Genomic DNA, 25,407 nt, shown 5'->3' with positions numbered 1-25,407 from the left:
AATGTTTGATAGAGACATTTTTAAGAAGTATCTCCAATTTAAAGAACCAACACATTTGATTAATGTTTTAAATATTATTAAAGACACTAATGCGCTTTTAAGCTAAAAAAGTTGGTACACACAATTAGAGTACGACCGCGTTAACCGGTTTTGGTTCAAATTTATTTTTATATTTGGTTGGAGTCGGTTCGGTGTCGGTGTAAAAACCCTCCGATAAGTGAGAAAATCTCTGATGCTAATCGTCGTCGGAATTAGCCTCTGCTAGGGTTTTTTTCCCGGCAGCCACAAGATCGGAAAATATCTCATGCGGGTTATCCCGATTTCATTACTCTCGCATGTGAGAGGATTGATTCGAAGAGCACCCTCGTCGCGATTGTACGTGGTTCCTGCACTTTCCCGGGCGAACCCGATAATCTCATACTCGGAGCAAGTGAAAGAAGGTAACTTTGATTGTAAAGCATTTGGAATTTAAAGAAATTGAGCTTCTTCGAGTTTTAGCTAGTTTGAAAGATGATCCTTATCTTGCTTTATCGTTTCTGAAACGAATGGAAAGAAATGTGACTTTTTTGCCTAGTGTCCAAGCTTATGCAACTGTTATCAGAATCGTTTTTGGTTGTGGTTTGGATCAGAAATTGAATAATTTTCTAGTGGAACTCGTTAGAAAAGGAGATAAAGGACGCGGATTCAGTGTCATGGATCTGTTAAAGGCCGTTGGAGAAGCAGAAGAGGAGGGAAAAGGGTCATTGCTGTTGTTGAGCAGGCTCTCCAGTGCCTTGGTTAAAGCCTATGCTAATCTTGATATGTTTGACCAAGCTATCGATATATTTTTCCAGACTAGTCCCCTAGGGTGTGTTCCAGATATACAAGCATTGAGTTTTTTGATGAACCGTATGATTGCTTCTGGAGAAAACAATATGGCTGTGGCTACTTTCATGCAAATAGAGCGGCTGGGGCTGGATGCGGATGCAAATACTTATGTGCTTGTGGTTCAAGCATTGTGTAGGAATGAGGATACAAAAGGAGTAGAGAAGCTTCTTAGTAGACTGTTAAATTCAGAGCCTAGGAAATGTAGTGTGTTTTATATGAATTTCATTGAAGGACTCTGTTTAAATCAGATGGCAGGTATAGCTAATCTTGTACTCCAACCATTGAGGGACGCAAATATTCTGGTGGATAAGAGTGATCTTGGAATTGCATATCGCAGAGTGGTTCGTGGTTTATGTAATGAGATGAGAATAGAAGAGGCTAAAAAAGCTGTTCTTGACATGGAGGAACTTGGGATTGATCCGGATGTCTATTTTAACTCGTCCATAATTGAGGGATATCGCAAGAATCTGAATATATCTAAGCTTTGGATTTTTTTAACAAAATGGTGAAGAAAAGAAAAAGAATACATTGTGTGATTGTAAGCTCAATCCTTCAATGCATTTGTCAGATGGGAAATTTCTCGGAAGCTTTTGATCTGTTTAAAGAGTTTAGAGAGATGAACATTTCTCTTGATAAGGTTTGCTACAATGTTGCATTTGGTGCTTTGGGAAAGCTTGGCAAAGTAGAGGAAGCTTGTTCCGAGAAATGACGGGTAAAGGAATAGCTCCTGATGTCATCAACTACACGACATTGATAGGTGGTTGCTGTCTTCAAGGTTAATGTTTTGATGCCTTTAATTTGATGATTGAAATGGACGGGACAGGTAAAACACCTGATATTGTTATATATAACGTATTTGCTGGTGGATTGGCTAGGAATGGTCTTGTACAAGAGGCATTCGCTGAAACTAATGGAAGATCGGGGTGTAGAACCCACTTCTGTTACACACAACATGGTCATTGAAGGCCTGATTGTTGCAGATAAACTAGACGAGGCTGAAGCTTTTTATGAGAGATTGGAACATAAATCTCGGGAAAATGATGCAAGTATGGTGAAAGGCTATTGTGAAGCTGGCTGTCTTGATCAGGCCTTTGAACGATTCATTAGTCTGGAATGTCCTCTACCCAAGAGTGTGTATTTCACACTATTCACTAGTCTTTGCGCCGAGAATGATTATATCAGCAAAGCTCAAGAGTTACTGGAAAGAATGTGGGAACTTGGAGTCGAACCTGAGAAGAGCATGTATGGAAAGCTAATTGGTGCTTGGTGTCGAGTTAATAATGTGAGAGAAGCCCGGCAGAATTTAATGTTTTAGTTGCTAGAGGAATGATCCCTGATTTGTACACTTTTACAGTCATTAACACATACTGCCGGTTAAACGAGCTGAAGGAAGCCTATGCTCTTTTTATAAGGATGAAGACAATGGGAATCAAACCTGATGTGGTAACATGCACAGTTTTGCTCAATATTCCAAAGTTTGATACGAAGAGGGAAATGAAGGCCTTTGATGTTAAACCAGACGTTGTCTACTACACGTTTTTAATTGCTCAGCAGTGCAAGATTCAGGATCTTCAAGAGGCAGAAAGAATTTTTGCTGAAATGATTGAAAGTGGATTGGAGCCTGATGTTGTGCCTTACACAGCACTAATAGCTAGTTGTTGTAGGAATGGATTCGTACATAAGGCGGTCACACTTATCCAAGAGATGTGGGGAAAGGGCATTGAGCCAACTACAGCTTCCCTGTCTACAGTACAGTATGCTATATTAAAGGCCAAGAGACTTCGATCTAAAAAAGTGATCCAAGAATTTATGAAGAGAGCCTATATCTAAAAGGTCAAAGTGAGAATGTGGAAACACGGTTATAGGTATTGAGAACAGAGTTCTTTATCAGTTGACAATAAATTTGGGATCTGCAACGCGTAAATGAGGATGTGAGCTCATTTCATGTCAATGCACTTCTTCCTCGGGAAAGAAAAAGACAACGAAGGAACCACGAGCTTGAGAACAGAGGAATCATAAAGGTAGAAACTAGTTTTATGTTTTCACATTTACTAAATGATGTTTTCTTGGTTCGTATACTTTTAAATGTGAGAAGATTTGAAATGAAATCGCCTAATTTCTTAATCTACAACACTACTGCTGCAGGAATTCAGGTAAAGCACGAACCTCACCAAGAAGGACGAGGATTAAGAAACTCTGAAACAGAGGATTTTCAAAGCTCTCAGACACAGGGCTACAGGAGCCTTATTGATTTTGAATTGTAAGTAAATGTACAGAGTTATTATAATAAAGCAAACAAGCCTTGTAAATGTTTTTAACAACTAATTGTTTCTGTGCATTAACATATTAATACAGAGGATGAAACTGTAAACTGTTAAGGTATTCATTAAGCATGAAAATATGATTCTCTTATTTGTGTGTTTAATTAAAAACTGAACCAGGACACTAATAATGATTATTATAGACGACTCTAAAGAAACAAAGATTAAAATTTGATTATTACATGCAATCAGAAGAATTCATCAAAGATTCTCTGTTTCAATAACTCACAATCCTATTGAATCAGCTATATTAAAGAAGATCTATAACTCATCAAATAGCTTAAGACCATCGTTCCCACGATCCTCACAATGCCTTACAAAAGGAACTACCTTCCCGGAGTTAGTTCCCCATTCGGGTTCACATCCATGAGACGGAGGAGTAAGGTGACAAGGGTCCATCGACGTGGATTGAATACACGGTGGATCAGGAGCTGTAGGACCTGTTGGCTGATAGAGTAACCATGGCTTTAATCCTCCAAGACTATGAGCAACATATCCAAATGTAGACCTTGCACTTGTGACTATTTTATCAGTTAGACTTAGAAGATACATCTCGGCGAGCGCCTTTTGGTCGTGTAGCTTCTTGTCTGTTTGTTGAACCCTTTCTCCACTTGGCTGATAAACTTCAATGATCTCCCCTGTTGAACTCGGTCGTTCCCAATACATGTTCTTTAAGGTTTCAGAGTACTCTGGATACAAAGATGTGACAAGAACAGCTTTAAGTTTCTGGCTTCTTGATATATTGACTTTTGGTTCTTCTTGTGCAGCTGGTTCAGGCAAAAGGTTCTCTCTTCGTGTACAAGCTACGACCTGATCCATTACATGCTGAAAATATCCAGCTCGATCGCTGAATACCCGTATCTGAATACCAAGCGTCTCGTCTGCTCTTGATAAGTAGGCATTGTAGGATCTTGTGATCAAGCCCCAAACTTGATTCGTCGGGTGAAAAAGATACCGAGCGAGATGGTGAAAGACGGCTTCTTTCTGCGGGAACAGCTTCATTAGTTCGGTTTGGAAAGTTGGATTCAACCATAAAGATGGGACAAAGTAGACATTGGCTTTGACAATCAACCAAGGGACTTTGTCCACTAAAGATTGATCCTTTTGACAGAAGAACATCTTATCATTATCCCTTGAATCATGAAGAATATGAAGATACAGATGCGGCGGGATCAAAGTGGAGTTGATGGCTTGATTGTTCAACATTGTTCCGTAACAACGAGAGTATCCCTTGTTGTAGCCATCAATCTGCTTCATCAATGGGAATTCAAGAGGAAGTAACCATGAAGTACCTGGAAACGGCTCGCAGAAGAGATCACTTATATCTTTGCTTTGATCAACAAGAACAACTCTCTCTGTCAAGAGAGCGTAGAGGAAGACAGAGGCAAGAGTAAGTATTCTGTTTCCAAGCCCGTAAACCGCAACCCACACAATGTATCTGCATTCACCAACAGATTTGCTTGCATAATTCTCATCATCATGACCAAGAATCTCTGTTGCTTTCTTGTAAGCATCCGTGCCTGGACCGCAACGCTTGTGAAGCTTCTCGTAACTTCTAAGCTTAGAGACAAGATATTCCGAAGGCTTGTACGGTGAAGCCTTCCGGTACAACAAAGATTGCTGATACCTACTCAAGCAAGAACCTTCATCGAAATCCGCGGTTAAAAGCCCTCCGATCAGTCTATCTCTCGGTGTTTCGGATTCCCTTGAAACTGTTACAAGAAATAGAAAGTCATAAGCAGCAATTCTGACAATTCTTGAGTTAAACAAAAGATAGATGATTTTATTTACCGTTGGAAGTAGCAACAAGAAGTTGGTTGTTGAAGTCGTTTGAGAATGAAACTAACACTACAGACCAAATTAGTAAGCCACTAAAGACTAGTGTTAGCAGAATCTTCATCTTCAAACCAAAAGCTCTGAAAACTTCGCTGGAGATCTGAAAGATGTGATACATGTTGACTTTAGTATGATCAGCTATAACTAGGAGATTGATTCAAAAGAGTTATATATCTAGCGTGATTACAACTCTTTATTCTTAATTAAAGGTGACGAAACATGCATTTGTATATAATACTAAGTCTTTTGAATATTCTAATGGGTCATTGTTAAGTTGTGACAATCAACGAACTACGTAACGTGACTCCACTTTTTTTTAAACTAGAAAAGTCTTGATCTTCGATTTATGTGAATCATCAAGTTGAGTTATATATAATTTTAAACTAACGAAGAAATGACCAATGTGACTAGGGACTTGTTTTGTAGTAAAGCAATAATCCTCAAAATGGTGAGAACTTGGAATCCAAACAATACATCACATGTCATGTATTATTTTCAAATTGACAAATCATACATTCATTTATTTTATGGAAATAATACTAATCAGATCCGGAAATTCGCGTTGTTGACTAAGAATAAAGAGAGTAAACAAAATTGATTTATGAGTGATGAGCCTATCCAAAACTTACCATTTTGACAACTTATTGATAGGCCAATTCAACTTTTATGTTTTGGTTTTAAAATGGGTTATGTTTCAAATCCTTTTTTCTTTTTTTAGGCAGCTTCTCGAAATCATTTTTAAAGATGTTGCATGTAATTTGGCTAATCTAGTCGGGTTTCTTATAGAAAACTTTTTGCATCTACCATCCAATAAAAAAATGCTACTAGACCACTAATTGCTTTATTAGTATTATGAAAACGTATTGCAATGACCAATAAAAATAGCTTTCGTTGCTAGCAAAACAAGCTACCTTCACTAGAGTCGTTCGTTACTCTGTTTAGGTCTACTCTGTTTCGAACGGTTTGAAATAGAAAATCTGAACTCATGGGCCTTTAACAACTAAGCCCAAAATCAAGAGATAAAAGCCTATGCTGAACTTTTCACTAAACCAACCGAAATCAACGATTAAAACAGATTAAACCAATCCACAGGGATTTTTAGAGGTATGAATGAATGTTCTATGAAAACTATGTTAAGAATTCTAATGGAATTATCAATATAGACCTTTGAACTAAGATTATAATTTTTATCAAATGAAGTTTTATTCATCTTTTGAATATGTATATATTGAATGTGTACTTAAATATGAACAGAAAACAAATTATAAAGTTTCATATATAAATTCATAACGTACCTTGCCTTGATTTGTTGGTGGTTGAATTGATCTTTGAGAACATGTTTGTTCTCGAACATATGGATCGGATGGTTTTTTGGTGTCCATATTGTCAATCAATCTATAAACAAATTTTTTTATAATTGAAAACGCAACTTAAAAAATAGTCATGAAAAAATGATTCAGATTGAACGAAGACGAAAAAAGCCAATAAAAAATAGAAACAAAGAAGAACAAGAAGGTGATAAAAAGAAAATTACAAAAGAAGAACAGAGAATTTTTTTTTTTTTTTTTTTTCAACAAAGAGAGCTTAATGCTAATTGCTAAACGTTCATAGTAAGAAGTTATTATGCCCGTATTTAATAATATTGACTGTTTTCTAGAAGAAGAAAAAAAAGGTGAAAAGATTTATGCCTTTATGATTATTTCCATATCTGTTTAATGTATATAGTTTAGGTCAATTGTCATAAGTAAATATTATTTGGTTTTCCAAAGACAGCTTAATGGTTCAAATTTAACTTGGAAAACAATCTTTAGCATTTAATTTTGTGATATGTATTAACATTTTAATAGGTAAGGTAACATTGACTATTTTATACGGAAAATAATAATATGATTATTTCCAGAATTTTATTATATGCAATATTGAAAATCTAAAACTTAAAATTCAAATTTCATTTTTTTGACACTTGTTAAAAACTCAGCTTTATAACTCTTTTTTTTACTTTTAAACATTTTAAAAATAATAATAAATTACACATGATATTAACCAAAAACCTATAAAATTAGGATTATTTTTGTTTTGTTTTGTCTATTTCACCAGAGTCTCGCTAGTGTCTTTACTAAACACAAAATCTGTAAACGCCTCGATCTCCTCTTCTCCAAATAGTTTAGGTTAGCTGACATATAATAATTCAATAGACCCCAGTTTCTCCAGATAACCTAACTATTTTGAGAAGAAGTGAACGAAGAGCGATTACAAGTTAGGAGAGTGCTTGAATTTTGAAGAACATCGACATGACCTCACAAATCCGACAGAGAAGGTCCTGTTCTGTTAAAATTGCAGTAACCATGTATTCGAGCATTGCCTTTGGACCATAACTTCTGGATCGAGTAAGTAACCAAATTGCAGTAGCCAAGTTTTGATTTTTAATACATCTGCTGTATACATTTGCCTTTACATACAATCAGAAAGATGCTCTGTTTCGATTTGTAAAATCTATAACTCATTTTTGGTATCATCAACTAGCTTAAGCCCATAGTGTCTAAGATCTTCACAATGTCTTACAAAAGGAACGATTTTTGCAGTGTTAATTCCCTTTTTGGCTTCACATCCATGTACTGGAGGTGTAAGGAAACAAGGCTCCATGGAGATGACACGGCCACATGGTGGATTAGGGGATTTGAACTTCTTTGGTGTGTAGAGTATCCATGGCTTTAACCCTCCAAGACCTTGAGCTACATATCCAAATGTTGACAAAGCGCTTGTGACAAGCTTATCAGTTAGGCTTAAGAGGTACATCTCTGCCAGGGCCTTTTGGTCGTGAAGCTTTTTGTCTGTTTGCTGAAACCTTTCTCTACTTGGCTGATAAACTTCTACTATGTCTCCTGTTGTAGTTGGGTGTTCCCAATACATCTTCTTTAGGTTATTTGAGTATTCTGGATTCAGAGATGTAACCAGAACAGCTTTAAGTTTGGAGGGATTTGATGTATTAGTTACTTGTGCTTCTTCTTGTGCAGCAAATTCAGGTAACAGTTTCTCTCTTTGTGTACATGCTACGATTTGGTCCATCACGTGCTGGAAATATTTAGTTTGTCTGCTGAAAACCCGTACTTGAATCCCTAGTATCTCGTCTGCTCTTGATAAGTAAGCATTGTAGGATCTGGTGACCATACCCCAGACTTGGTTTGTCGGGTGAAAAAGATACCGAGCCAGGTGGTAGAAGACGGTGTCTTTCTGCGGGAATAGCTTGATTAGTTCGGTTTGGAAACTAGGATTCAGCCATAGAGATGGAATAAAGTAAAGGTTGGATTTGACAACCAGCCAAGGGACTTTGTCGACTAAAGACTGATCCTTTTGGCAAAAGAACATCTTGTCTTGATCCCTGTAATCATGGAGAAGATGAAGATAGAGATGTGATGGGATTGTTGTCGAGTTAATGGTATGATTCTTCAACATTGTTCCGTAACAATGCGAGTATTCCCGGTTGAAACTATCTATCTGACCCATCAATGGAAAATCAAGAGGAAGTAACCATGAAGTACCAGGAAAAGGCTCACAGAAGAGATCACTAATATCCTTGCGTTGGTCCACAAGAATGATTCTCTCTGTCAAGAGAGCGTAGAGGAACACAGAAGCAAGAGTAAGTATTCTGTTTCCAAGCCCATAAACAGCCACCCACACAATGTATTTGCATTCACCATCAGAGCTATCTCCAACATTCTCATGATCATGACCAAGCTTCTCTGTTGCTCTCTTGTAAGCATCAGTGCCTGGACCGCAACGCTTGTGGAGCATCTCATAGTTTCTAAGCTTAGAGATTAGATATTCAGAAGTTCTGTAAGGCGAAGGCTTGCGATACAAGGAAGACTGATACCTACTCAAGCAAGAATCTTCATCGAAATCAGCGGTTAAAAGTCCTCCTAACAGTCTATCCCTCGGTTTTACAGAATCCTTTGAACCTACTGCAAGAAAATGAAAAAAGTAAGTGAAAAGGATCATTTCTGACTAAGAAACCCAAAAGATGATTGATCATACCGTTGATTGTAGCACCAAGAAGCTGGTGTTTGAAGATGTTGGAGAATGATAGTAACAACAACATCGACCAAAGTAGTAAGCAAGAGAAGATTGTTATCATGAGCTTTGTCTTCATACTTAGAGCCCAGAAAAACTTCACCGGAGATTTGAAATAATTGCTGTATTCAATTATTTATCAAAGAGTTTACAACTCTTATAGTGACCAAGTCAAAGAAACTTGTCTGCCTGTGAAATTTGACGAAATCTGAAAGCGACTGTAATATTAATCTAATGATTACTCCCTATATTTATCTTCCTTTTATTACTATAAAACGAATGATGTTGGTGTCTATATTCGATTTGTAGCAAATAGGAGACTTGTGTTTAATTAGCAACAAACATTGATGTTGAAATCTTAACAATACATTATTCTTGAATCGTCTTGTGGACAGATCATTCTTTTGTTGTTGTTTTATCATATTCACTTTGGTTAAATTCTTACGGTTTAACAAAGGTTTAAGTTCGGTTTGGTCCGGTTTAGAATATCCGGTTCAATAGAAAGGTTTTTGAGGGGTTTTAACATAAAGACGTTTCGATTGATCATTTCTCTCTGGCTTGTAAAGAGAATCGGCGGCGGCACCGAGAGAGAACCTTAAAACCCTTAAAAAGAGACATCTTTTTCTCCTCCTGAATCCTCCAATTTCCATAAGATCCGATCTCACTCTCTCCTGAGAGAAAAATGGGAATTACATCATCCACAGATCCAAAAACAGAGACTTTTTCCGACCCCAAATCTCAAAACAACGAAGAAGCTCCTCCAGCTAAATCTGAGAAACTCGGAGATGCGTCTCCGTCGACTCCAGCTCCATCTGAGGAACTCGGAGATTCATCAACTGTTTGGAGAGACCCAGAAGATTCCGAATCGGATGAAAAACCAGAAGAAGGAGGAGGAGGAGACGCAGATGGTGAAGAGGAAGGAGAGTGTGGGTTTTGCTTGTTTATGAAAGGAGGTGGTTGCAAAGATTCGTTTGTTGCTTGGGAAGAGTGTGTTGAAGCAGCTGAGAAGAACAAGGAAGATATTGTTACTAATTGTATGGAAGTCACTTCGATGTTGAAGAAGTGTATGGATGAACATTCCGATTACTATCAGCCCATTCTCGCTGCGGAGAAAGCTGCTGAAGCAGAGGTTAAGAAGGAGCTTGAAGCTGAGAAGAAGAAGGAAGAAGAAGAGAAGATCTCGGAAGAGGAGGTAGCTGCGAAGAAGCAAGCTCAAGGGTAATTTTGTTATGGTTTCTTGTTTATGGGAATATCAAAAGATTGGAATTTGGGGATAAAAATTGTTCTCTAGGAACAGAGGAAAGTTCGTTGTTAGAATCATAACTTATAAGATCCCATTGATGATCATGTTTCTTCTCTAATTAATAAGTTGATTGATTGAGGTCATCTGAATTCATACTCCTTTTTATATGATTCGAGAGAGAATTTGCTCTTTAAAGGTCATGACTTTTGTTGAGACCCATTAATGGTTCAGTGAAGAAATCTTGTCTTCTTTGTGGTTTGCTAAGCTATTTCTCATTGGAATGTGATTTGTTGCTTCTGAAACAGAAAAGGTCAGACCTTTTGTAGTGATAGCTTCTGGTTCCAGCATTTTCTAGTTTGTCTAAAGATCAAGTTTACTTCTATGTTGACTCACTTTGTGCTTAAGATACACTAGCATTTGTTTTTAACACTTTCATTCATGATCGATGACGTTCTGTTTGGTTGATATCTCCTCGAAGATAGTTTTTTTTACAGATCCCAGTTTTGCCTGGTATGTATGTATGTCGTGTTTCTAATTTGTAGGGAGATGTGAAACATTACAGAACTTCATCTCTGTTATCAGCCTCCATACATGACCATATGATTCTTTGCTTACCTTAGTCGTTAGCTGCCAAGAATGACTCGACTTTTATCACTGGCTTTGATCACATATATGGTTGGATCTGAAGTGTGTTTAGCTTCTTTTTTTAATGACCATTCAAAGGTAGCATTGTCTGTGCATGATTTTCAAGTTACATGGATATCAATTTTTGACTTGTTAGTATGTTTTGAAAAGATATATGGTGTGAGAAAAGCCTCGTTCAACGTTTATTTGGTTCCAAACTATTTATGTTATATGATTCTGATGCATCCCAATATGTCTTATGTTATATAGACATGATGCATCCCTACATGACTACATCCCTACATGCGTAAAGAAACTGTAATTATCGAATATTTTAAAAAATTGCAATTATCAAATACTTAATTGTAAATTATCATATCCCTACATATATTGTAATTCTCTGACCTAATGAAATGATAATCACTGATTAATTGTCATCCACGGATCTGAAACCGGAGAATTCCGATACCAAATCTCAAAAAAAAAACAAGTCTAGCCAGAGAAAGTAGGAGATTCGTGAAGTCTTTGGCAAAATCGATTACAAGTGTTTATGAAAGAAGGTGCATCCAAGGAAACATTATACGGCCTTTAAAGGTTGTGTGGAGGAAGCTGAGAAGAAGAATAAGGAACCTATATCTTTGTGTTATACGATGTTGGAGAAGTGTATGGAGAGACATTCTGATTACTATCTTCCCTTTCTCGATGCGAAGAAAACTGATGATGAAGGATTTCTTGCCGTCAACTGTTTGGCGAGATCCAGGGGAATCCGTATCCCCAAATGAAGTAAGGGAAGAAGAAGAGAAAGGAGAGGTGTTTTCAGCGTTCATGAGAGGAGGTGGTTGCAAGGAACCATTTACTGACTGGGAAGATTGCACTGATGAAGCTACCAACGTTGGAGTCTTTGCGATGATGACCAAATGTATGGTATGGATGCTCACTGATCACTATCGTCCGTTTCTTGCGGCCAAAAAAACTGCTCAAGAACACATAGAGAAGGAGCTTCAAGCCTTTCTCTCGAAAGAATGATTAATTAAGAGGGTCTAGGGTTTTTTGATGGTTTCTTTGTTTACAAGGAATATCAGTTGGGGCTTGGGAGTGTTTCCATCTGAATTAATACTCTTTCCTTCTGTATATGATTCGATAGGTTATTTGATCTATAAGAGGATTTTTGTGTTTGTTTGTGGTTTCTTTAGTTAGCTATTTCTTCATGTGAGTGTGATTTTTTGCTTCTAAAAACAGAATCTTTTTCTAGTGTTTACTTCTGGTAATCTGGTTTATGCATTTTCTAGTTTGTCTGAAGATCAAGCTGAAAAGTTTTACTTCTTTGTGGTTTCATATTGTATTAAAATACACTAGCATTTGCTTTCTCTCTTCATTTGCTTTCCGATCCATTGGTTTATTTGTTCAGAATGACTAGCTATATAAACGATTCTCGAAAGCATTAAACTGAACATTCCCTCTCAAAATCTCAGAGAATTTTTCCGTAGAAATCAATCCCTCTCGAAGCATCATCGATCATGAGGAGTGAAGACGACTGGACCGATTTGATAATGGGAGCTCAAGGAAGTTGAGCGAGAAGATGCGTGAAGATTGTAAGTTTCCGATCAGAGTTACGTTGTGGTTTAATCTTTGTGAAAATCAAGTTCGGGATCTTGTTGTGGATCATTGATTTAGAATCTTAAGATCTTTATGCGATGGTTTATTTGGTGCGTATGCACTACAAAAAAAAAGATTGAATTAAATCACTTAAATTGTATCACAAAACTAAGTGATACTATTTTGAATCAATTTTGTATAAATGAGACAAATATAGATGATTTAGAATCAATTATAATAACTGATGTTTTTATTAAATAGTTTAGCATCAATTTGATTAATTGATAGAAATCTATAATGATTTGGATTATTTTTAAAATATTGATAGAAACCTATATATTTACATCAACAGATAATCGTTGTACTAATTTGTTATTAGCATCACTTATAAAATGATACAAATTAAAATATCAATTAAATAAATGATACAAAATTGATATCAATAATAAAATGATGCTAATTAACTCACATTCGATCAAAATAAAAAACACGTAGTCCATTTTATGCCACTCAATCTTAATTTATCTTAACCTTTTTTTCCAAATTTTATCATAATCTATCTGAAACTACTAGTTATCTTTATCGTCATCTTCATCGTAGTTGAACGGTAATGGGACGGACTTGAAGGCTCGGTATTTCCCGACATTGTTCAAATGCTCGTTCTCCAATCTGTTTTCCATAATCCAAACAAAAACAGAGAGTTACTAATTGGAATATTAATGCAACAAAGCTTGTGGACTCAGGTAATGTGAGTTTTGAAGTTTTTTTTCACCTGAAGAAATTCCATATACCACGACGAATGATCTCAAGACTAGCGACAATGGCAACCATCGTCTGTCTATGCATGAAAGAAAAGTTGAAATCTAAAACTGTCTGGATCCACGCAAATCTCAACAGGACATTCAAAACCTGATACATGTTCTAAGATTAGTTGCTGTGAAACATCTTTGATTTGATGAAAAGTGTTTTTGCATGAGACTCACCATCGCTATGAAGTATACTTTCTTTTGAGGAACAAGGAGTTTATCTCGAAGCCAACGGTTTTTGGATGTCCGGTTTAGAAGACCCCAATCATGGACAAAGTCCCAGTAAGTACAGAATATTGCAGCTATAAATGAGAAGACAGCAGCTAAAACCCTCCAAGCGACTTGACCTTTTTGGATACTGTAAGCCGTTCTCAAGCAAACCGCCACTATAGTCAAGAAATACTTGAGTCCGTTGTACCCTTGTTCCGGGTTTTTTTCCTCAAACAGCCGTCGCAGGCACTGTATGAGTAACAACAAGTTTCGTTATGGACTGCAAGATATTGTATTATTCGTTTTGAAAGGAGTAGCTATGTGCTTTACCTGAAGGAGGCGAGAGACATAAGGGATGACAGCAACAATGAAGAAGAAAGTGTTGTAGACATCAGATTCTTTGCAAGTGCTTTTTCTGTGTCTGAAGTCTCCCCAACCATAGTAACATATATAGAACTCGATGCTTCGAATCGCTTGAACCTGGCTAGTTAACTGATCTCCCAAGAAGAAATCAGGCAATGTAACCTGCATAGGAAAAGGCGAATGAATATTGGACGGTTCAAATTTTTACCATATTCTCTTTAGTTGATGAGCTTGTTTTATCCCTGATTTACCTTGTAAAGTGGAGCTGCGAGGCAGTGAAACAGACAAGTGAGGAAGAAAAAGCGACTCGAGCGGTAAAAGTAGTTGAATGGCAGGACTAGAACAATGAACATAGCCTGCAAAAGTCGACAACAAACATCACAAAGTTATTATGCCGTTCTTTTTTCAGTTAAAAAGTCGAATTTCCGGGTTTTGGGACTTACAGCAAGTAGGATAAGAGGAAGAATTTCAGTTCTAGCTTGATAGGCTTTCGTTTTGGGGTCTGCCTCCATGTCAAGATTGGCAAGAACACAAAGCAATGCCAAGACTCCGATGCTGAAACCAACAAGCAGGACTTGTCTGTATCCAAGTTCAGTTCCTTGCTTGAACCCAAATATGAAGGAATAGTTTACTCGATATCGCCTCCAGTAGTATATATTAGCAGCATACACGATGATATGCAGCACGATAAACCCGAACAAGCTGCAAGTAACAACAACGAAGAAAACATTCAAAACAACACATTCCAACTTGAATGCTCGAGATACGTTCTTAAGAAGGCGAAGTTACTAAGTTCTTACCTATAAAGAGGGAACATAGTATTCATGTATTCCTTCTGGCCTTCCATTTCCAAGAGATTTCGGGTACGGATGATAGCAACAAGAGCCACTATAAGAGAAAAAACGCAACCAGCCGAGAAACCTGAAACCAACTTCCTCATAAGCACCACAAAGTTTGATACAATGATACTAAAACCCAAATTATGCAAGTTACTGATTTTTTCACCTGTGGAAAATGTAATTCTATGTCTCTCTCGTTTCGCTTTAGGTCGTAAAATGTTCATTGCTTTTGCCCGATTAGCGTTAGCAAAATGCTTAATGAATGTTGCTTCAACACGCTCCATGAGTCTCATTACCTATCATAACAGAGCAATCATACGAGAATAAAAAACAGAGGAATTGATGAAGTTACTTTATTATCAAATAAGAAAAATCTCATAAACCTCTTACCTCATCAGAGCTTCCCAAGTATGAACTATCAACCACTTTCATGTAAGGCTTCGTTGCATCTCTCGAAGTTATCTGTAAAAGACATTTCGTCGAACACATTGCAGTCATTCATATAAAACCTTCAAAAAACCTCAACTCAAAAATCTCAAAGCTTACCTTATCATACTTCTTCAATATCTTCGAGAACGCCAATACATTCAAAAAACTACACAAAACATAATCGAATATCAAAATCAAAAACCCATCAATCATAATCATAAAAAGACTCAAACTTTGAAACCCATACGCACCTATAGCTCTTGAGAAGTCGAAGCTTCTGATAAAACTCGATGAAAGCACGCTTGAGACTCTCTTCGACTTTCATCAGATTCTCTCTGCTGAATTTTAAATCTGTCTGTTTTGATACTTTGAGAACTCCTTTAATGGTGGAACGAGGTGTCTCTTTTGTGTTGTTGATCTTAACTCGACCAAGTACATCGATCGGAGATGGTCTCGCTCCTCTCATCCTGCTCGTAGTAGTCTCATTATCGATTGCTCCGGTAGATACCACAGAGGTTTCGTTTTGTTCGTCTTCGTCTTCTTCATCATCTTCCATTAGCCCAGCTCTGCTCGAGCCTCCTTCTTGGATTGCTTCCATGTGCTCTTGACTTCTAACTTTCACTACATATTCAAAATTTCGGTTTGGTTGAGACTACGGTAACGTGAGATTTAAGTGAACCGGAAATTAATTTCATAATCCGGTTTTTGGTACAGTACCGTATAAAATGATCTAGCTTGCATGGAAGTTGAAGCCGCAAGGAAAAACGTTTAGAAGTTCAAAAACAGATTATTTTATTATCTTATGAAAAAAAAAAAAAATGTGAGATAGAGAGTAAATCATTGTTTTAATAGACAACAAATCTAATATACATGAATATAAAATAACTCAAGTGGAAATGAAAATACCAACCACTAAATTTTTTACTTTGAAATATAAAAATCATTTACCTTCAGTGAGAATTTTTAAATCCAAACGAGTAAAATAAACTAAAAAAAAAGTTCAATTGGAAGTATATGGAATATTCAAATTCAAAAAATATAAAAATGGAATTACAGTTCACTTGTTGTTAGTGAGTATATTTAAAACTAACAAAATTTAAAATACCAATTTATCTTGTTTCTTGTTCAAGTCTGATGAAAAATGAAACAACTCTAATCCGGTTTTGGTACAATTTGTTATAGTATGATTTGATTAAGCTAAATCATGTATCGGTACTATCAATTTCGTATTTGGTTGGTGCTAACAAATATGATCATAGTACCTAGACATAAATTTGGACCAAATTCCTGTCTTTTTATGTCCAAAGTGGGTGAGTTAGGTGAAGAGTAGATAGATATGTATTGATTATTGCTTACTGGATTTAGCTCCGGCTGGAGTAGAAGCAGAGAGAGCCGCCGCAGAAGTAGCAATATCGGAAGCTAATCGAGTCATCTCCACCGTCCGTTCCTCCCATCTCCATCCATCTGGGTTCTCAACTTTAACACGAAACGCGATCAAAGCGTCCATCTGTTTATTAAGCATCGCCGCTTCTTTCAACACTTCTTCAACTTTCTTTCTGTAAAACTTATCAACCTTATTGAACTCATCGTCTAGTCGCCGGAAAAACACTAGTTCGTACTCTCCTCCTTCTTCCGCGGCCATCAGAAACGTCGTCTCATAACCATGACTCGCGGTCGTGTTCACAAGAATCGGCCCCGACCTCATCGATCCCGTCAACTGTACACCTTCTTCAACATCATGAGAGCTATTACTACGTTTATGCCTTGGCGTTGAGACAAGACCGCTAAACGCACGGTATAGAGTCAATTTCCGGTTTAATCCTCCGCCGGTCTTGGCACCACCATGAGAAGGTGCATTGTTGGTTCTTCGTTTGAATGTGATGATTTCTTTGAGAAGAGTTTTGAGAAAATCGTAATCCATGTAAGCTTGTTGCCACTCTGGCACCATCTGAGACGAGAACTCTTTTCCGAACTTCATTTTTTCTTGTTTTTTATTAAACGCTAGTTTATGTTTGTGTCTGAACTTTGAAGAAGAGGAGTCATATATATATAGAGAACAGAGAGAGACAAGTCGTTCATGATATGTTTTGACGATATGATAAAGGTTTATGATTAGAAAATTGTTTCTAATTAAAGTAAGGATTAACTTTATTGCTTTTTGATCTTCTTTATTGAATTCTTTTCAACGTTGTACTGTAGTGTATTCAGAGAGGGCGACTAAAAGGCGCGTGGAGAGTGGAGACTGATGTTTTTTTTTTTTGATAAAGTGGAGACAAAAATATAGAGATTTGAAATCCAGTAATTTATTATATCTCTTTTTGTTATAATTACATAATATAATCTTTGGTTTTTCAAGTATTACGATAAAACAATTTGTAAATTTAACTTTCGATATTTTATTTAACCACAGTGTGTGTCAGTGTGTGAGCAAACATTATGCTTCAGTTTTTCGGGTGAGAAACTGGAATTATTATCGTACATTCGTACTAGTTCTTACAAGAGATTAAAAACCCGCGTTGATCTACCAGTTGAATTATTTAAAAAAAAAGAGGAGTTGATTAGTCCCGCTGATTAGTCATTTAGTCTTACATTGACATGTTTTATTTATATTAATTAATCCATCAATCATTGAAATATATCAATTATTTATATTTATAACGATAAATTTTTATATTCGTAGTGGACGACCCTAGTCGCGGTATATGGGCGGCTCAAGGTCGATATGGTGCACAGAACCAAAGTGGATTAAGTAGTAGTTGTTGAAAATGCTTTACATGCAAATACATTGTAAAATATTATATCGTTATGTATGTGATACTAATACTAATATACTATCTCATTATTTTATGAACGTTGCATGGATCTTAATCGACGTAAATTAGGTATGTGCATGAGAAAAATCATGAATAAGAAATACAAAATTGACAAGTTATCATGAAGGTAATTAAAAAAGAACGGATAAATAGCCTGGATTTTGAACCGAGGAAAAAATATGAACTTGAACCGACAAGCATTATTAAGATACTTTGGGGTATAATAAATGTGACAAAAAATTAGTTATCTGTAAGATCAAACTAATTAAGTTTTCGAGTTATTTATGCCTCATGGACAGTTGTGGAGCCAATTTTCATATTTAACATCATCTACATTTGTTATCCTATAAAGGCTACGGTTTAATTTCTGAATACTAAGATTCTATAAAAATATATTTTTTAAAGAGTCATGGAGACAATAGTGAGTAGTTGACAAGGAATCTGAGTCTCTCCTTATTAAATGTTAGGCATATACTGTTTGTATATAAAAGTTAATTAGCCATCCATTTTGACCTTCTCGAACTAAAGGAAGCCTTTTCACCTAGCCATAGAATATACATATACAATACCATTTGTAGTTAAATTTAATAACTATCCTATTTATATGAGTTTTTAAAAAAAAAAAAAAAAGAGTAAAGGTAAGATATCTGTTTGGCAACGAACTAAGAAAATATATTTTAGAGGGATGAATTTTGTTGACCAACCTGAATTGTGTCAATCCGACCACCACATCATGTCGTCATCCCGATATTGACCGCGTTTTGTGGTTTTCGTGAGAAGTGTTTTCTCAGTCTCTGATTTAAAATTGCGATTAGTGAGTTGTTTTTCAGGTTTACCACACGAGTTTCGGCGCGACAAGCGGTTCCGTTAGAAGAGTTTATGTTCTTGACATTTGATATTTTGTATGACAAATTAGTACTTATTACATTTTGACAAAGAAAAATACACTCTATTGAAACAGTCTAATTGCATATTAACAACTAAAACAGTCTTGTTGCCAATTTTGGAATTTTGAACAATTTTTGAAAGTAATGAAAAGTCATTCACGTGTCTCCCATCTCAAACTTAACACGTTATATTAGCAAAAGTAAACTGATCTTAATCAATATCGACGTTGTACCTTAATTTCATGGACCAAGTTATTGTCTAAAACTTAAAATAGCGGCCATTTCGACGGAAAAAAGTAGCAATAAACTTTGGTTTTCTCGTTAATAATTAAAGTTATATCAGAAACATATTTGGAATTGATCATAATCTTAATTAAGCCGAGAGAGTGTAATAGGTTTTGTTTTGTTTTTTGATAAGAGTGTAATAGGGTTTCTGATAGGTATCACATTACACATGTACCTTACTGGTCTCATATCCCGTGGTCAAGCCGGCAAAACAAGAGAAAGGAAAGTTCCGCTTTTACATGTGATTACTACGTACGTACCATTACCTATATTACAAAGTAAATTACTTGTCTTCTACGTTGATGGAGAATAGTGGATCATTGTACCCCCTAAATTACAAATTTAAGACTAATTTCTATTTGATTAAGAATAGTGAATAAGACTTGTATATTTGATTCTTCAATTACAATAAGTATTTTAGCACACAATTAAATATGAACTACTTAAACACATAATTAAATCAAAAACATTTGAATTAGACCACTTGATATTATGATGATGATGATGATTATGAAGGTATGTGTGATATGGTGGGTACATACTACATATATGTCTCGGCCAATCTCTTTTGTTGTTGTTGTTGTTGTTGTTGTTGTTGTTGTTGTTGTTGTTGTTGTTGTTGTAACATGTTGCATTATCTTGGAGGAATTTAGAATGAATATTGGGATCTCCATGAGATGTTACCTATTTAAAACTCAAGTGTCAAGTCAGTAGATTTGAGGTTGAAGCTATAGTTGACCATTTTTCTTCTTACAAAGGTTGAGATGACAAAAAAAAAAAAGAAAAAGAAGTTGAAGCTACCATAAGTTAAAAAGATAATTTTTTAAAAATGAAAATAAATACAGACAATTAACAATTTAATTACATCAGAACAAAAATAAAATGTAGGCCTTGGCCTTTTAGAATAATGGGCCTTTAACATTGGTAACTAGAATAACTAGATTTTTGTCTCATCAACAACTTAGAAAAAACTGATGTGATATTATTGTTATCCACACACTCTCTGTTTCACTGATACTACCCGCCATCGGAAAACCACCATGTCAGCCTCCGTCGCCGTCGTGTCGGGTTTTCTCCGTATCCCGTCAATTCAAAAGTCTCAAAACCCTTCCTTTCTCTTTTCTCGACCCAAGAAATCTTTGGTGAGACCCATTTCAGCTTCAAGCTCAGAGTTGCCGGAAAATGTTCGGAATTTCTGGAAATGGCTCAGAGACCAAGGAGTCGTATCCGGGAAGTCTGTGGCAGAACCTGCGGTGGTACCGGAAGGTTTGGGACTTGTAGCCAGGCGTGATATTGGAAGAAACGAGGTCGTATTGGAGATTCCCAAGCGATTGTGGATAAACCCAGAGACAGTGACTGCTTCCAAGATTGGACCTTTATGCGGCGGATTAAAGCCGTGGGTTTCAGTAGCTCTGTTTTTGATCAGAGAGAAGTATGAAGAAGAGTCTTCATGGAGAGTTTATCTTGATATGCTTCCTCAATCTACTGATTCTACTGTCTTCTGGTGGGTTTTGTCCTTCTCTGATCATCAATTGTATCTCTGATCAACACTAAGCTGATGAGATGTCTTCTTCGTGAAATGTCTCCAGTACAGGTCAGAAGAGGAGCTTGCTGAGCTTAAAGGTCCATTTTCTTACCCTTTTCTTTGAAAAGTCTGATCATTGTTTAGATTCATACCAATTGGTCTGAGTAGCAGTAGCTGATGATGATGTACATTATTAACTTTGTGGTTACTGTTGTTTGGCTCAGGGACTCAACTGTTGAGCACCACATTGGGTGTGAAAGAGTATGTGGAGAATGAATTCTTGAAACTGGAACAAGAGATATTACTGCCTAACAAAGATCTCTTCTCATCCCGCATAACACTTGATGACTTCATATGGGCGTTTGGGATCCTCAAGTCGAGGGCTTTTTCTCGTCTCCGTGGCCAAAACCTTGTCTTGATCCCTCTTGCAGACTTGGCAAGCTATCTTCTTGTTTCAGATATTGTCTAGTGAAAACTTCAGAAAATAATCTTCATTCATTGATGCTTGGCTCAGCAGAGAATCTCTGACTTCAATGTTTGAATTTGAACAGATAAACCATAACCCCGCGATAAAGACAGAAGATTATGCATACGAGATCAAAGGAGCCGGCCTTTTCTCTAGAGATCTCTTATTTTCCTTGAAGTCACCTGTTTATGTTAAAGCAGGTGAGCAGGTATGCTCCAAACACTGTCTACTTAGTTTTCTCCCTCAAGAGTGTAAGAACAAGCCCTTTAATACTGTTTGGATGATCTCTTCCATAGGTATACATTCAGTACGATCTGAACAAAAGCAATGCAGAACTTGCTCTCGACTATGGTTTTGTGGAATCAAACCCTAAACGGAACTCATATACTTTAACAATAGAGATACCAGAATCAGACCCATTCTTTGGGGATAAGTTGGATATTGCTGAGAGTAACAAGATGGGTGAGACCGGATACTTTGACATAGTAGACGGCCAGACTCTTCCCGCTGGTATGCTTCAGTACCTTCGGCTTGTGGCTCTTGGCGGTCCAGATGCTTTCTTATTAGAATCTATCTTCAATAACACCATATGGGGTCATCTTGAATTGCCTGTAAGTCGTACAAACGAGGAACTCATATGCCGTGTTGTCAGAGATGCCTGCAAATCTGCTCTGTCTGGTTTTGATACGACCATTGAAGAGGTATATATGTTCGAGCTCTTACTTGTACTGTCTTTGCAGCTTAACACTCATTTCTTACTCGTCTTCATCGTCTGTTGTAGGATGAGAAGCTTCTGGACAAAGGAAAGCTTGAGCCTAGGTTGGAAATGGCTCTCAAGATAAGGATTGGTGAGAAGAGAGTGCTTCAGCAAATCGACCAAATCTTCAAGGATAGAGAGCTTGAACTTGACATTTTAGAGTATTACCAAGAGAGAAGGCTCAAAGATCTTGGGTTGGTTGGCGAACAAGGGGATATTATCTTCTGGGAAACCAAGTGAGAATTAGCTTAGCTTGTATAGCTTATCCTGCAGAACAAACTCAAGGCTAGAAAGAAAATCTTTACTGGTTTGGTCTCAGACCACATAGACTTGAATCAACCTCAAGACATCAGAGTTGAGAGACCACAATTTGTATGTTAGGCTATTGCCAAAAGCAGGCTTTTTGAAATTCTATAAGATGAGACATAATCTTCTTTTTAGTTACATCTTAATTTACGTAAAACTAAATAAATCAAGATCAGCAACTATGCAGGAAAATTGAAAAAAATTACAAACAAAAATGGAAAAACTCAGGGAAGGAACTATGCAGCTCCCGTTCAAGTGTTTGACATGCCGTCCTCTTGCGGAAGCAATGAGATATAATATGCTAAAAACATGACTTCAATGTGTTAAATTTCTATGGCCAAACAGGTCGTGGCAATTTGTACCTTCACAAAGACATTCTTGAGGATTTGCGTAGAAGTAATCTTCCTCCTTAGGTTTGTCAGAGATTACTCTTCGATGAGTAGGTGCTCCTGCTCGTCTCTCATGGGCTTCCTTGACTGCTACTGCAAACTGATCCCACGTGAGGGTCTTGTTGTGATGTAAGTCTAGTAGCTCCACGAGTCTCTTACGGTCAAGCAGGATTGTCTTCTTATATCCAAGGTATCTGCAAATTCAAATCAGATATAGACCAATAATGGTTATATAGAATCACAGGTTTGGTTATTCTTAACACCACCTTTTTAGTTGTCATGAAATTGAATGCATTCGACACCACAAATAATTTACCTACGATGACCTTCCACGACTTTTGCCATGTTTCCATCATACGTAGGAATAAAAGTGTTGCTGGCCACAGATACCATGAAATCTAGAGCAGCCATTTGAGACGAATGGTTCTGAAACTGTTGCAGCTCTGCTGACTCCAATAGCATTTCCTTCTTTACCTATAACCACAGGTGAGTAAAACTGATAAGAAAAAGTGCATTGTAATGACGATGCAGTTGAGCATTCTTTGTAGCAAGAAAAGGGAAACCAGGACTGGTAGACTCACAATTCTCGGGAATGCTTCCCTTAACACGGATAGTCTATGCTCGCTCCCATAAATCTCACCAGCTGCAATGTATATCTGTGTATTTTTCTCAAATCCCAACGCTTTTAATACCAAGGCCACCTCCTCTGGCGTCAAAGGACACAGCCCTTGCGCCCTCCTCTCCTCTGAGACTATCTCCTTCTCTCTCCACCAGGGATATGTGTACCTAAAGAACACAGAATGGACCTATGAATTAACAACTAAAAAGACCTATAACCAGAGCACCAATTCAGGAGAAATCTTTTGAAGAGAAACCTCATCTTTTTTAGCTCTTCCGCTTCTTCCTCAGTGCAACCATGAGTGCAGCCAGAGAAAGCTAACATGTCCATCTCATATCTCAGATGCAAAGCCACAAATGGCCCTCTTTGTTGTAGAATCCGAACTAACTTAGATCCCAAAGCCTCAAGCTGTGGAGTGAACTTTAGTCCCTGAAAATTCACCCGGCACCTGAGCCACTGGAGAGAGAGCGGAAGACCATTGTTTGCCAGGCGGGTATCAGTCCTATTGAAGTGTACAACTTTATGCTTGCTGAAGAGAGGCAATACCTGAACAAGAAATTAACCAATCACATATGCAAATGGTTAGGTAATATCTTGTAACAAGGATAGTCAAAGGAACCAAAACAGCAAAACTAGTGATAAACAAGACAAACCTGCTTCAAGTAATATTTTTCATCAGACCAGCTCACAGGAGGCATTTCGAACATTTGATATCCATACTTTCTACTAAACCGTTTAGGAAGCCTCCTTAAGATCCGAACTTCATCTCTTAATGAATCAATGAAATGTCTCACATCAAAAATATCCTCAAAACCACTGCAAACAAAAATGAGGATACTTTAGATTGCTAAAAAATGTTAAGCATATAAGACACATGAGTGATTCTATAAACACCAAAGATAGAGTACCTAGGATCAGCCCAGAAAGATGTTTTGTCAAGCTCTGGAACAACGAGAGTGAGATTCAATAACCGAGCAACAGTCACCATATCACATATCTGAAACACAACATAAAAATCAGAATTTGGAAAAACATCAAATCTGAAAGAAGAAGAAAAAGAGAATTAAAGCAAAGTCACCAACCGCGGATCGCATTTGATTCAATCCACCATTACAGGATACAAGTAGAATACCATTGCTTGTATAATTCCCTGCACAAAATCAACAATCTCGTTAAACTCTCTCAAGCACCAACGAACCCTAATGTCCCCTAAATAGAGAGAAAACTGACTCGGAGGAGGTAGAGGAGGTGGCAATGGAACTGGCTCAACAGGGGCTGAGAATCTAGAAATCTGATTGGTTAAACCAGTGAAGATCCGGGAATGCCAAAGCTCACCGGCGGCGAAAAGCTGAACCAAACACGTCCAAACCAAAATGCTGGAGCAAACTCTAACGAACCATACTTGTACACGAGGCTTCGGAACTGCCGGCGGAAGCGGAAGCTTATCGCTTCGCGCCTGAGTAATATTACTCTCCGATCTAACTTCCATCTCCCTCCTCCGACGATCGTCGTCGCCGCTTCATGAGAATAAAATTACTATAACCTAAATTTCTCCGATCTTGTGAGATGTCAGAAATTGAAATTAGATGACAAACGCGAAATGAAATGCTTCTTCTCTCCTTTGTGTCAAATGGTTTGAATCTCGAGGAGTTTTTTTTTCTTTCGAAATTCAGAAGAAGAAAAAAAAATCACGAGACGGAAAAAAAAAAAAAAGAGGTGGTAACGGTGAGAGATGGGAAAATAAGTTAATTAACCGTCAAAGTGTCTTCTTCTTCTTCTATTTATTGTTTTCCCAAGAAACTCATTCTATTGCTTACACAATTTATTTCCTAATTCAGAAAGCTTCAATTTTCCTAACTTGTTTCATTATATATATCATTAAATGTCAAAGATTATTCTATAACCAAAAAAAAAAAAAAATAGGTTTCAAGGATAATGATTGATCAGAAAAACATATGATAAATAAAGATTTCAAGAATATTCAACATTGAAAAACATATAAAGAAAGATGACACATTTTGCCTTTTTGATAGTCGTTGTCATTCGTCAACGGATTCACCTAATTGTTCTCCCGTACTTTTTTTATTACTGTCATCTATTTATTGCACTAATCACGATTCAAACCACTGTTTATATTCATCTCCTTTATTCAGATATT

The 25,407-nt window shown here is 36.9% G+C and overlaps 6 protein-coding genes, 1 long non-coding RNA gene, 1 other non-coding gene and 1 pseudogene across 10 annotated transcripts; 5 read left to right on the top strand and 4 right to left on the bottom strand.

Annotated features, from left to right (window-relative positions):
- Nucleotides 1-144: 144 nt before the first annotated feature.
- On the top strand, nucleotides 145-3,238 carry AT1G14090 (annotated as a pseudogene). 2 transcript variants are annotated; one of them is made up of 3 exons: nucleotides 145-440; nucleotides 1,116-2,888; nucleotides 3,013-3,220. The 2 variants fall into 2 exon arrangements; another variant differs by having other exon boundaries at nucleotides 190-2,888; nucleotides 3,013-3,238.
- A 15-nt stretch (nucleotides 3,239-3,253) lies between these two features.
- On the bottom strand, nucleotides 3,254-5,229 carry FUT6 (fucosyltransferase 6). The gene is made up of 2 exons (NM_101273.3): nucleotides 4,980-5,229; nucleotides 3,254-4,900 (listed from the first exon to the last, which is right to left on the bottom strand). The coding sequence occupies exons 1-2, from the start codon at nucleotides 5,140-5,142 to the stop codon at nucleotides 3,450-3,452; spliced, it is 1,614 nt and encodes a 537-aa protein (NP_172860.2). The 5' UTR covers nucleotides 5,143-5,229; the 3' UTR covers nucleotides 3,254-3,449.
- A 1,889-nt stretch (nucleotides 5,230-7,118) lies between these two features.
- MIR830 lies at nucleotides 7,119-7,313 on the top strand. Its single transcript, NR_139743.1, has one exon. It is a non-coding gene; the product is annotated as a microRNA ath-MIR830 precursor (primary transcript).
- A 2,242-nt stretch (nucleotides 7,314-9,555) lies between these two features.
- Nucleotides 9,556-10,740, top strand: AT1G14060 (GCK domain-containing protein). Its single transcript, NM_179328.2, has one exon. It carries the CDS (start codon nucleotides 9,775-9,777, stop codon nucleotides 10,312-10,314), a length of 540 nt encoding a protein of 179 aa, NP_849659.1. The 5' UTR covers nucleotides 9,556-9,774; the 3' UTR covers nucleotides 10,315-10,740.
- A 939-nt stretch (nucleotides 10,741-11,679) lies between these two features.
- On the top strand, nucleotides 11,680-11,985 carry AT1G14048 (GCK domain-containing protein; the record flags this gene model as incomplete). Its single annotated transcript, NM_001123809.1, has 1 exon — nucleotides 11,680-11,985. The coding sequence occupies one exon, from the start codon at nucleotides 11,680-11,682 to the stop codon at nucleotides 11,983-11,985; it is 306 nt and encodes a 101-aa protein (NP_001117281.1).
- A 958-nt stretch (nucleotides 11,986-12,943) lies between these two features.
- AT1G14040 (EXS (ERD1/XPR1/SYG1) family protein) lies at nucleotides 12,944-17,553 on the bottom strand. The gene is made up of 12 exons (NM_101270.3): nucleotides 16,559-17,553; nucleotides 15,454-15,823; nucleotides 15,320-15,368; nucleotides 15,164-15,235; nucleotides 14,940-15,069; nucleotides 14,735-14,855; nucleotides 14,378-14,636; nucleotides 14,186-14,290; nucleotides 13,902-14,096; nucleotides 13,539-13,820; nucleotides 13,328-13,464; nucleotides 12,944-13,224 (listed from the first exon to the last, which is right to left on the bottom strand). The coding sequence occupies exons 1-12, from the start codon at nucleotides 17,178-17,180 to the stop codon at nucleotides 13,125-13,127; spliced, it is 2,442 nt and encodes an 813-aa protein (NP_172857.2). The 5' UTR covers nucleotides 17,181-17,553; the 3' UTR covers nucleotides 12,944-13,124.
- A 2,597-nt stretch (nucleotides 17,554-20,150) lies between these two features.
- On the top strand, nucleotides 20,151-22,362 carry LSMT-L (Rubisco methyltransferase family protein). Its single transcript, NM_101269.2, has 6 exons — nucleotides 20,151-20,691; nucleotides 20,782-20,810; nucleotides 20,937-21,148; nucleotides 21,264-21,386; nucleotides 21,475-21,879; nucleotides 21,960-22,362. The coding sequence occupies exons 1-6, from the start codon at nucleotides 20,228-20,230 to the stop codon at nucleotides 22,173-22,175; spliced, it is 1,449 nt and encodes a 482-aa protein (NP_172856.1). The 5' UTR covers nucleotides 20,151-20,227; the 3' UTR covers nucleotides 22,176-22,362.
- Nucleotides 21,545-21,992, bottom strand: AT1G05047. The gene has a single exon (NR_138826.1). It is a non-coding gene; the product is annotated as an other RNA (long non-coding RNA).
- On the bottom strand, nucleotides 22,293-24,948 carry AT1G14020 (O-fucosyltransferase family protein). Its single transcript, NM_101268.3, has 8 exons — nucleotides 24,480-24,948; nucleotides 24,332-24,399; nucleotides 24,158-24,246; nucleotides 23,903-24,065; nucleotides 23,506-23,795; nucleotides 23,212-23,416; nucleotides 22,947-23,104; nucleotides 22,293-22,824 (listed from the first exon to the last, which is right to left on the bottom strand). The coding sequence occupies exons 1-8, from the start codon at nucleotides 24,736-24,738 to the stop codon at nucleotides 22,557-22,559; spliced, it is 1,500 nt and encodes a 499-aa protein (NP_172855.2). The 5' UTR covers nucleotides 24,739-24,948; the 3' UTR covers nucleotides 22,293-22,556.
- Between the last annotated feature and the right edge of the window lie 459 nt (nucleotides 24,949-25,407).

The sequence above is a fragment of the Arabidopsis thaliana genome, assembly GCF_000001735.4.
Source record: "Arabidopsis thaliana chromosome 1 sequence".
In the NCBI taxonomy this organism is placed as follows: domain Eukaryota; kingdom Viridiplantae; phylum Streptophyta; class Magnoliopsida; order Brassicales; family Brassicaceae; genus Arabidopsis; species Arabidopsis thaliana.
This window is presented reverse-complemented; position numbering and strand designations above follow the sequence as displayed.